Source organism: Lagopus leucura, unplaced genomic scaffold (genome assembly GCF_019238085.1).
Source record: "Lagopus leucura isolate 7727_CA_CO unplaced genomic scaffold, USGS_WTPT01 Super-Scaffold_100045, whole genome shotgun sequence".
Taxonomy (NCBI): domain Eukaryota; kingdom Metazoa; phylum Chordata; class Aves; order Galliformes; family Phasianidae; genus Lagopus; species Lagopus leucura.
The window spans coordinates 531,240-542,929 of NW_024962292.1; the positions used below are offsets into that span (position 1 = coordinate 531,240).

Sequence of the window (11,690 nt, forward strand, 5' to 3'; positions counted from 1 at the left end):
CCCCCCCCCCCCCGAAAAAAAAGAAAAGAAAAACCAGAAACCAAACCAACAAAACCCGCAGAACAAAACAAGTTCCCCAAAGGGGTCTCAGGTGGGAATCGGGGATGTGCTGCATCCCCAGGTGCGATGGAGAAGGGATAAAGTGACCTCTTCAAAAGTGGGTGCGGTGCAGCTGGGGGGTGGGGGGGGGGATGACGATGGGGGGCACTGAGCCCTGGGCGCCCCCTGCTGCCTTCTGGCCGGGACCGGGTTCAGTAGTACGAGCCCAAGCTGAGCCGCCGCGGTGCCCCCAACCCGGGGACGGCCCTGGGGGTGGCCCTGAGACCGAGGGCTCACAGGTAAAAAGCTAAAAACGGCGGGCTGGAGAAGAGCCGGGCCGTGCCCGCCACCCCCCCACCGCTCTCCCTCCTGGTGCCGCGTCCCCGCCGCTGCCCCCACGGCCTTTAGGACTCCGAGGAGGAACGGGAGACGTTCTGGAGCAGCGATTTGTATATGGCAGAGTTCAGGAAGCGAGGGTAGGAGTCTCTGTGCATCAGCGTGTAGATCTGGAGCTGAGCGTCGTCGAACGTGTGCGAGGACGGCTCCTGCATCTTCCTGTTGATCACCTCCCGCACCCGCGAGTCCAGGCTCACCTGGGCGAGAAATGAGGGCTGTGGGAACCCAGCGATGAGCCGCCAACCCCGGGCACAGCCCCGCAGGATGGGAACGAGGGATGACCCGCGGAGCCGAGCGGAGCGTCGGGACCCGGCGCGGTGCCACGGCCAAAGGTGGGGAACCCGCGATGAGCCAAGGGGCACAAAATCGGCTCCCAAACGAGGGATGGGGACGGGGCTCGGGTTGGTTCGCACGGCTCCGGGCGGAGGGGAGCAGCAGGAACCCATCCCATCCCAGTGGCCTCGGGCCGTGCGCAGGGAGCGGGGTTGGGGTGTCCTCTGCAGCCGCATCTCCTCGGCACGATGGTGCCCTCGTGAGGTTTCGGCCCCGCAGCACAACCCCGGCGCGGCCACGCGAGGAGATTTGGGGACAGAGACGTGGGACGGGGACGCCGCTGGGCACAAACACCCTCCCGATGCCGTCCCGTTGGATTTAGGGACTTAGCACTGCGACCATCCCTCCGATACCCCCAACACCGGTGCACCTGGGCGCCCTTTCCCTAAGAACCCACCCCCGAGCCTTCTCTTCACCACAGAAGGGGCCAAAACCTTCCCAGAGCCTTTTTGCCACGTACCTCCTTGGGCGAGAGGATGGAGATGTAGTCTTCATAGATGGTCCTGGCCTTCTCATCGATGGTGTGTTTGTTGCACTCGGTTTTGAGCTCCTCGCACGCCAGCCAGAAGAGCATGTTCTCCTCACTGTACTCAGTCCTCAAGAACTCCCGGAAGACGTTGCGACCAGCTGGGCTCTTCATCAGCTTGTCAAAGGACTGCGCCCAGCCCCGCACCTCCTCCGTGGTGGGTTTGGAGCTGTGGGGTCAGCGGGGTGGGAGGCAAAGGGAAGGCGTTACAACTGGAGAGGGATGCTCGATGCAGGATGGGACAGGGCCGGGTTTTCTCTGTTGTATCCATCCCCCAGAACAGGGACTGCGCAGGGATGATCCCAGCTCTGAGCCATCCCAGAGGGGCTGCTCCCAAACACATCCCCTGTGCTCATGCTCCTGCTCAGGCTCCGTTCATTACGGAGCTCCTGGAGATCTCCAGAAGTGCCCATGGGGTTTATCCTGGCTCTGCTCAGCCAGGCCGCACTGTGGGCTGGGTTGAAGCTGAGTTCCCCAAAAGGGGACATATTGTGCTGCCAGCTCTGCACATACCCAGGAGGGTGCAAAACCCCTTCTCGTGCTGAGCTGCACTGCTGGCAGGTCCATGCACCAGCACTGACAGCTGAGGGAGCAAGATCCTAATTACTAAAGCAAGGCAGGAGCCATCATTGCCACTAATTAATGCATCTGATCCCTGGCACCAGCCATGGCCAGGCTGTGTGCAGGCAGCTCTGTCTCATTTCCAAGGCAGTGGATGCCTGGTGCAGGTGCCCCCACGTGTCCCTGCAGGCAGGGAGCACGGTGAATACCTTCCTATGCCACGATGTGTCATGAGATGCTGCACCATGCACCCGTTGTCCCCACACTCACCACGCTTCACAGTTTGGGATGGTCTCCAGTTTGGTCTCCCGGGACGCCCTCCACGCTCGCTCCCGGTCCTCGTTCCTAACGGGGAGATGGAAAGGTAGTAATGGGCAGCTGGGCATGGGGCTGCAGCCCCACCTCACCCTGCTACCTCCTGCCCACCAAACTCCCGCTGTGGGCGCCCACATCCCACACCTCTGCTCCTTCCCTTCCTTTGTGCAATTCTGCCCTGACCGTGCGGCGATGTTTCCTGCGCTCAGGCACGGCTGTGCCAGGCATCAGGCACCACGGCCTGTGTGCACCGTGCAACCCGGCACCGATGCATTGCTGCAGGACACCGCGCTGTGCTATCGCCTCCTCCTGCTGCCAGCAGGGCTCAGCCCACGCAGGAAGCGGGATAGAATTAGGAAGACAAAGTGCTGGACCCTGCACTGTGGTGTGGCCACGATGCCCAGCACTGCCTGCAAGCAAGCACCGCGACACCGATGTCCCCTGCTCCCCCCATCCTCAGCCCCGTGCTGCAAGAGGAAAGCGGCCTCCAGCCAACTTCCCCCAGCCCACCAATTTCGGAGCTGGGCGCCGACCGCAGCGCTTCCTGCTTGCAACACTGCCCCTGGCTGCAATCCCGGCTTTAACCCTGAGAGCAGCAGCTGGGGTGGGCACATCCCCGCCTGTGCTGTGCCACAGGGCTCAGTGCCTGATGTCCCCGAGTCTGGGAGTGCCTTGCACCATCCTCGCTTGCTTCTGCTCCCAAGCTCTTGCAGATGCCAAGATGGGACACGGGTGGGTGTTGCGCTGCTCTCGGTCCTTGTTGCATTTGAGGAAACAAAGCTGGATCAGGAGAATGGGGCCCCAAGAGCAGGGCCTTGCACAGCGGTGATGCATCAATGCTGTGGTTGGTCCATGGGTTTGCAAGGGGCTCAGCTCCAGGTTTGGATGCTCCTCCGGGCTCAATGTTGCGGCACACAAAGCTGTCAGCAATCTCACAACGGGTTGATGCTGTGAGCAGGTTCGCTCTCCAAAAGGTTATCCAGGCCCAAAAGGGAGCTGGGATGCAGATGGAGGTGAGCAGCTGGCGATGGCTTCGGGCAGTGCAGGGAGCAGGGCTCGGCTCTGCACAGTGCTGTGCACCGCAGTCCTGCTGCTGCCCTGGGTTTGGGATGGCCGCTGGCTGTGCTGCTCCCACGTGCAGCCCCAGCAGATCCATCGATGCAGCACAGGATGAGGGTTCCCAGCCCAATACTGCTTTCTGCTCTATATATTTCTAACGACTTGGCTGAAGGGAAGGAGCTGTGGTGCACTGGGGCTCGGCAGGGTGAATTCACAGGGATCCATCGGGAGGATAGCAATGCATGTAGCCCCGTGCACCTGCTGTGGTGCTGACACCCACCCCCAAAACACCCCTTTCCAAAGCACTGTGTGCAATCCCCCTGCACGAACATCACTCACAGCCTGTCTGATTGCAGCACATCTCTGGCTTTTGGCTGCTGACTGAGCACAAAGCACATGGGCACCCCTGAGACGAGGTGAGCGGGGACGGCTCCGTCCCAGCTGCGCTCCTGCACCGCTGCCGTGGTGCTGTGCCCAAAGGAACCCCATCCCTGCAGCTCCAGCTGCACCCACACCTCGGTGCTGAACCAGCCATGTAGGACCAAAGTGCTGCTGGCATGACTGTGCTTACCATGAGCAACTGCAGCAGCAGCACCAGCAGAAGCAGCAGGCGTTGGGGCGGTGGTTGCTGGCGGGTTGCACCGTTGTCGGAGAAGTCTCATGCCGGGACATCGGAAGGGGTGGCTCTGCGGACGCAGGTCCTGCGTACTGCAAGGGAGGAGGGCACAAAGGGGAGGGGGTGAGCTGTGGGCAGGCAACCACCCCAGCTGCCCTCACCTCAAAAAGCAGCATTTGGGTCCAAGTGGCATCCAAGGGGCTGAGGTCGATCCTGCTGCAAGCGGGCGGTCAGCAACCCTCAGCTCTGGGTGACACCCTGTCCCAGTGTGTCCTCCTCTCCCCACCTCACAAGGGACCCCTGTGCTGTGGCTTGCAGTGATTTATTTTGCCCTTCCCCTCCCCCCTGCTCTCAGCCCCATTTCCATCTCACCTGCGTCCCAGCCTCATACACGGTGGCCGTGGGTGGGTCGTGCTCCAGGGGCTCTTCTGCTGCTCACTGCTGCTCCCAGGCCGCAGGTGACCCGAGCAGCCCGGTTAGCGTCCCTGCAGCCGCACGGCTGGAGCCTGCAACAAGCAAGTGGAGTGGCACCATGTTACCCCCATGGTGAGCATGGACCTTGCGTGCGAGCTGCTGGCGAAGGGCTGTGTCGTGCTGAGAAGAGCCTTATGCAGGCTGGGGCAATGCAGGCAGACTTTGGTGCAAGAAAAGGAAGTGAGAAGGAAAGGAGGGGAGGGCATGGCAGGCTGCCCCACACTGCTCTCTGACCCTGCTCTTGCTTTGCTGGCTGTGTGACAGCCCGCCTGCATACGGCACTCATAGGGTCCCCTCCAGGGGCTGCCTGCCCCATGCTGGATGCCCCACATCCCAGCTCTGCCCTGCAGGGTTTAGGTACTGTCTATGGTCAGGACTCAGCCTCGCACAGCTGTGCCTCGTGCCACAGCCAAGCACCATGGAGGCATTTAGGTCCAGGATAGGGAAGTCAGAGCCTCTCCACGACATCATGTGAGTGGAAGGAAACGGAGGAAGTTCTCAACTCCCAGCACTACACCCAAACTCTGTGCCAAGTGTTGGCCAGGCCCAGAGCTCAGCAGAGCTCAGTGGCACCGACTGTACCTGCTCCATCCCCCACCTGCAGTGGGAATGCTCCATGTCCCATTGCTCCAGGCCAACATCATGCTGCAGAGCCAGATGTGCGTCCCAGCAGGGCACGGGCTGAGCAGGGGATGCTGGTGGCGGAGGCTTGGAGCCATGCACCATAGGCACAAGGACTGGGGGCTGCGGTCTCCTGCTGCAAGCTCCTCTCCCCAGCCCCTGAAGCCCTCCTGCTGGTTCCCTGTGCTCCTGCAGGAACTAAAAAGGAGAGAGTCTGTGCTTCTCTCCCAATTGTCCCTATTTATAGCCTCGAGTGCTGGCAGGATGGCTGTGACCTTGTCACCCCGCTCAGCAGCAGCTCTGCGCCCTCAGACAGCACTGTTGGCAGGTGATTGCAGAATCCTCATTTTCCCTTTTTCTTTGCTTCCCCTGTACCAACCAACCTCATTCTCAATGGCTGCACAGGCAGCAAAATCCCACAACAAACCCCGGTGGCTCCTTGGTCTGAGATGTTCATTACAGCAATGATGTGGGAAGGGAGAAAACACAAAGGAACTATGCTGGGACTCCTCCTGCTGCATCCCACTGCACTGAATGCAGCACTGGAGCACTGAGCATGGGGTGGCCAAGGGATGGGGACATGAGGATGGAGCGTGGCAGTGCTGCAGTGCCGGCCCACCGTGCTGGGGTCACTGGGACAGCAGATCAGGAAGCAGAACCGCACAGAGCCAGAGCCCATGGGGAGGTGTGGCTGTGCACAAGGCTGCAAAAAGAGGAAGGTGGAGGACAGGGGATGTTTCCCAAACACAGACACAAGACAGCCCCATAGCCCCCACCCAGCCCCAGCGCCCTGTGGTGCTGCCCCACGCTTGGTGACGTAGCTGCAGCACACAGCCTCAGAGTCCCCAAATTCCGGGCACCCCCGTGCCATGCCGTGCCAGCTCCCACACTCACAACGTCCCCACTGAGCTCTCCCCATCCCATCATGGCACAGAGGTGACAGGGATGGGGCCATGCCAGCCCAGTGCACATCACCGCCCCGAGCCCCCATACAGCCGGCCATGGGGGATGCTTCCCAAAATTGCTTTGGAAGGGAAACGTCCCCCTTCCCCAGAGTGGCTGCTGGGTTGCAGCACCCACCAAACACCATGGATGTCTCAGGCAGCGCCGGGTCCGTCCCCACACCCGTACCTGTGCTATTGCAGCCATGGCCACGCCGTCAGCACCCAGCTCACGGTGCGCAGCATTGGCCGGGCAGGGAGCCGGGAGGGAAAAGAAGAAAGAGAGAGAAAAGAAAAGAAGCCGAACACATCCTCTCACAGGAAAGGGAGTGGTAAGGGAAGTGGCAAACTCAACTGAAGAGTTCAGACCTTTTTTGGGAAAGCCCCGCCAAGGCCACGCTGTTCTGCCCGGCTGAGAGCCGCGGGTGCCGCATCTCTCCTGCAGTGTGGGGTCACGGCTCTCCTGGGCAGGATGGGGACATCTGGGGCAACATGGGGACACCGAGGGCACGCCAGCACCGGAGGAACCCATAGAACCAAGGGAGTGGCCGTTGTGGCATCATACCCTGCACAATGCAAGGATCCATCCAAAGGAACGGTGCCAACACGTGGTGCCCCAGGATTTTCTGGAGCATCACCCACGGGGGAGGAACTGGGCAGCGAGCGGCAAGGCCCTGGAGTGGGATGAGATGATCCAAAGCCCCGGGGGCACAGTGCCTGCCGGCAGCATCACTGCAGAGTGGGGCTGCACCCACCTGCTGCCACGCAGTGCGGGGCTGAGCTCTCTCGGCTGAGAGTGACTCACAAACAAAAGCAACATGTGAGAGAAAAATCGGCCGTGCAACCTCAGCTTCCTTGATTGAATTTGCCCGCAGGGCTGCAACAACGGCACAGACGCCGGCGGTCACCTCTCCAACTGCAGCAAAGGGAGCACAGAGCGAGAGCTGGGCGATGCAGCGTGCGCCCATCAACCAAAAACCCACCCAAATCCCAACGCCGTGCACCCCAGCACCCAAAACCCAACACAGCTGCACCGCCGCTGTCCCAGCGCCGAGCCCACACCACCACAGGGGAACTCCCAGGCCCTGTGCAAAACTCCCACGCTTTGGCAGCTCTGCTCCTTGGCAGGGACCCCCCACGCTCCCTGGGTTTGCCCCGTGGGCACAGCCTGGCCCCGCAGCTGCCCCCACCCCGCAGTGCGCCCCAGACACCTGCTGGTGCACAGGAAGTTTTGGGAGCTATTCTTAGATTGCTTTTTCTCTCTCTGTTTTTTTCTTCTTTTTTTTTTTTTTCCCTCCCACTTCAGCAATTAGAAGGGACTCAAAAGGTGAGGCTCCAGCTCCCGCATTGGGATGGTGCCTGTGGCATGGGGTAAGGCTGACCCAATGCTGCCAGCACGGCAGTGACAGCAGTGCCCGGGACCACAGCCTGATCCGGGACACCTCGGCCACATAGGAACCAAAAAGGTGGTGATGTGCAGCCCTGCACCTGCCCTGAGGACGCCCACAAAGTGCCCCTGCACCCTTGCAGAGGTGGCAGCGGAGAGCAGATGTCTCCAGGAGTCCTGCAGTGATTTCTTTATCAGCCCCAGTTCCCAGCACTGGGTGCTCCTGCACTGAGCATCCTCTGAGCCAAACCCCATCGCACATCCCCAAAACTCCTCACCACACATCCCCAAAAACTCCCATATCCCAAAAGCTCCCCACCAAACATCCCAAAGCTGCCACCGCACACCTCCACAGCTGCCCACCTCAACACCCCAAAGCTCCCACCACAGTCCCCATAAGCCCCCCATCCCCAAATCCCACAGCTCTGCCCCAGCCCTGCGGGCACAACGCTGCCAGCACCGTCCCCTCAGCCCCAGCTCCCGCACAGAAACGTGGTTAATTATTTCAGAGCCCAAAAATAGCACCCGCGCCAATCAGCTGGGGGATTTAATAAGGCAAACCCTGACAATTATGTTTCTATTAGTGGAGGTATCGTGGCGTTGTTAAGGCAGACTCCCATTAAGCATTTGGTAATGATCCATGCGAAAGGAGAAAGATTGTGGGGATCAATACTGGGCAGAGGCACGGGGCGAGCAGCAGGCACACGGGGAGAGGGAAGGAGGGGAAGGAAGGGATGAAGCCTTGCTGTGCTGCTGCTCAGGCTGTGGTTTGCATCTGGAGCGGTCCCTGAGTAGTTCTGCAGCTGTGCATCCCTCTGCTGAGCATCCCTGACCCCAGCACCAAAATCCCACTTTTGGATGCTAAATCCCTCCACTGAATGGAGAATAAGGAGCACTTTTGCTCACGCCAGGTGCATCCTGGTGAGGGGCAGAAGGGTCTCTGCGCATGGATGCAGGTGGCAGCCATGTGTGGGGCTCACAGCCTCCTCAGCACTGGGAACCCGGGGCTGCGGAGCCTCAGAGAGGCCAAGGGCACAGAGATGGGGCACTGTCCTCTTCAAGGAAAGGGAATAAACAGCCACATCGAGGTGAATGGAAACCCTCTGCATCCCAGGGAGGTGCTGGGTCAAAGGGCGGCTCCATGCAGCTAGTGGGTGATTTCCTGCCCAGCCCCAGGGTGAGACCAAACGCAGCACCTGGAGCCCCCAGTGCTGCACACAGAGCTGTGTGCCCTATGCGGGCACGAAGGCACTGCACACTGCCAGCACTATCAGGATCAGGCTGCAGGCAGAGCCCAGGACAGGTGCCCACGCTGGTGAGCACGGCATGCATGGCATCCCCTCTGCTGCCCCATCTCCAGGACAGCCCCCAGGGGACACACATCAGTCACCACCACAGGGATGCTCTGCACCGTCCCAGCTGTGACAAGCACTGGGGAGCACTGACACAGACCCACGGGTTATTTAAAACCCAACCAAAGGGGAACAAAGTCTGCAGGGTTCGGCTCAGCCATGCAGGGAGGAGCTGGTGGCACGGAGGAAGGAAGCGCCGTCACCCTGCACGGCCCCTGTGCCACGGGCACAGCATGCAGCACGGCATCCCGCACCACCCCGCAGCATTGCCATTCCTCATCATTATTTTTTCTTGTTTGGTGAGGCCGGCACAAAGCTTTCCCTTCCTTTTCCGGGGTTGCTGCACCTGTTTGCTCTTCTCCTGCCCTTTGCACTGAACCGCCGCGTGGGCATTTGCCTTCTGCAGGAGCCCCCAGCGGGTTCACACGGGAGAAAGGAGGGAGGGTAAGGGGAAAACCCTGCACCCTGCACCCCAAGCACTTTGCTGGCTTCCTTCTATATGGAGCCCCATCCGCAAACCCAGCAATGCTCACTGTCTGTGTAAAGAGCCCACAGCTGCTCAGCACAAAGCAGGTGAGGCCATTTCCAGGGCTGCTCAGAGAACTGGAAGTGCAGCTTGTTTGGAAATTCTACCCTACGTTTTCCTGCTGTCAGGAAACCCCCCTTTTTTCCATGCTTGCAATGAATATTGATGCTGAACCTCAACGGATTCCGTTGTTCTCCTTGCTACTGCTGCTCCACCTTCCCTGGGGCTAAACCAAAGGCAGGACACGGTGTGGGACAGGAGCAGCTCTGGGGCTGCCCCTTGTGTCCATCCCCAATTCCTCAGGTGCAGTACGAGCCTGGCTTTGGTCTGAGCTGTAATTGTATCCCAAAGCCACCAAATGCCACATCCTCTGGTGCTCAGCTGCTGGCATAGGGGATGGCATGGACACAATTGCCCTCAGCCACGCACCAGCCCTGCAGCAATGCATGCACAGCTGGACTGAAGGCATCCCACCCTTGCAAGAGGTCTTGAGAAGGCAGCTCTGTTGCTGCCATCGCTGCAAGGGATTGGAGACTTTCTGAGCACCCAAAGCAGCACGGGGAGCAGCCCCACTGCAGCCTGTTTGAAATGCGCTCGCTGCAACAGAGCTCACCAGCAAAATGCATGAGTGCATAGAGCTCGCTGGGCTTGGATTGCAGGGAGAGAGCATGGAGGAGAACAGGCCGATCAGCACTGCTCCAGTGCCCATCGGTGATGGTAGGGAAGGGAACATGAGGGGCTGTGGCATGGCCAGCACTTGGTGAAGCAAAGGGGAATGAATGGACTGGGCACTACTGGAAACGGGCAGGGAGAGCTGATGGAATGCCCAGCACTGGACGAGACATCCACAAGGCTGAGTGCCATGGAGCTGGAGTGGGGATGGTGATGTCCCCCATGGAGCAGCTGCCAGCTCCGGGCTGCAACAGCGTGAGAGCTCAGCACCTTCCCCTCCTGCAAGCAGTGTGGGACGCCATGCACTGTCCTCTCCTCTCCACTGGTTGAGAATCATTGTGAGAACTGGGAGCAACATCCAATTTCTCCCCCTCGAATCGAGAAGTAGCTATTAAATAACACGCAGAACCAAATGGTTTTAGACCCTCCCCCTCCAAATAGCCTTTGCAATGGAAATTCAGAGACGTGCAGAGATGAAGAAGGAACTGAGTAATAGGAAGCAGCAGTGGGCACGGGGCAACCCGGAAGCGGCCACGATCCCAGCACAGCACTGCACCCCACTAACAGCCCTATTGCTGGGGTGTGGGTGCACAGCAGGGGCTCACTGCAAGAAACAACCCATGGGGAGCACAGACCCCCACCAGCACGGCTGAGGGATGGAGCAGAACCCAGGGTGGTGAGCCTACCTCCCCCAGAGCTGAATTTCCAAAGGAATTTTCTCCGGAGGATGCAAACTTGGGGAAAAAGAAGGAACACCACGGCAGGAGGGGCTCTGCAGAGCTCGTGGAGCCTCTGCTCCAATGGTGCTCGTGGTGCTGCTCCTAGGGGTAGAGCAGTACGCAGCGCTGCCCCGCACTCTTTGCATGGGCCCAGCAGAACTCAGAGTGCTGCGGTTCCAGCCTCACAGTGAGCATGTGGCAAAGAGACGAGAGATGCACTTTGGGAGGCAGTGGAGATGTGCTGCTCCCACACCTCGGGCAGCAAAGCATGAATTACTCCGCCGGGGTATTCTTTTCCCTTTCAGGGTTGGAGAGGCACGATCAGATGATCTCCCTTTGGATCATTTGATTTTAAATAACGATATCAAAACGGGCGCGCAGACCTCAACTGATGCATATCCGAGTCACCAAACCCCTGCTTCCCCACTATAATCTTAGGAGGTAGAGTTTGTTGAATTGCCGAAGAACACGACTGTATTTTGATCAGCGGCTTTGAGTCATTTGTGGGGAAGGGCTGAGGCGGAGGAGCTGAAATCCTTGTAGGGAAATCTGATGTGGCGCTGTCCCCTGGGATGTATCCTGAGGTACGTGCCCACTGGGGCAACCCAATGCACAACACATCCACCGGGACAGCAGGCACTGTGAGCACCAATCCTGCCCGGGATGGTGGAGCCGATCCAGAGGGGAACCAAATCTTCTTGCAGCAGGGAAATCCCTCCCACTCACTTAACACTTTTTGTTGAGTTTCTTAAATAAGGCCGTGGATCCGCGCCAGAGCAGCCTCATGGGGAGGGAAGGAGGGAGGGAGCTTCCCGGGGGATCCTCGCTGTGCCCAGGGATGCGGTCGGCCCTTTGCATCCCCCGGCCAAGCCGCCAAGCCCACGTGATGGGCTCGTGTTGGGTGACAGATAGATGCCACGTCCCTACGGGGGAACCACATCCCGGTCACTGGGTCCTCTGGTCACTAAGTCCCCTGGTCACCAGGTCCCCGTGCCCGGTGCTGGAGGACACAATGGTGACTGGAATTCAGGCTCGTCCTGACCTCAGCCAACCTCCCCATGCCACAGCGAGGTCAGTGCTGCTGGTGGGGTACAGCACCCCTGGCTGCACGGAGCACGCAGAGAACCCCACATCCCACAGAGGATGCTCCAGC

The 11,690-nt window shown here is 59.8% G+C and overlaps 1 protein-coding gene across 1 annotated transcript in view; it reads right to left on the minus strand.

Annotated features, from left to right (window-relative positions):
• Positions 1–15: 15 nt before the first annotated feature.
• The window catches only part of RGS19 (regulator of G protein signaling 19), a 12,297-nt gene continuing 622 nt past the window's right edge, over positions 16–11,690 (minus strand). Inside the window, exons 2-6 of the mRNA XM_042884761.1 lie at positions 4,218–4,351; positions 3,801–3,937; positions 2,126–2,200; positions 1,229–1,463; positions 16–632 (exon numbers count right to left, since the gene is read on the minus strand). Coding sequence (XP_042740695.1) covers positions 444–632; positions 1,229–1,463; positions 2,126–2,200; positions 3,801–3,901 — 600 coding nt within the window. The 5' untranslated portion in view covers positions 3,902–3,937; positions 4,218–4,351 and the 3' untranslated portion in view covers positions 16–443. The remainder of the gene's footprint in view (positions 633–1,228; positions 1,464–2,125; positions 2,201–3,800; positions 3,938–4,217; positions 4,352–11,690) is intronic.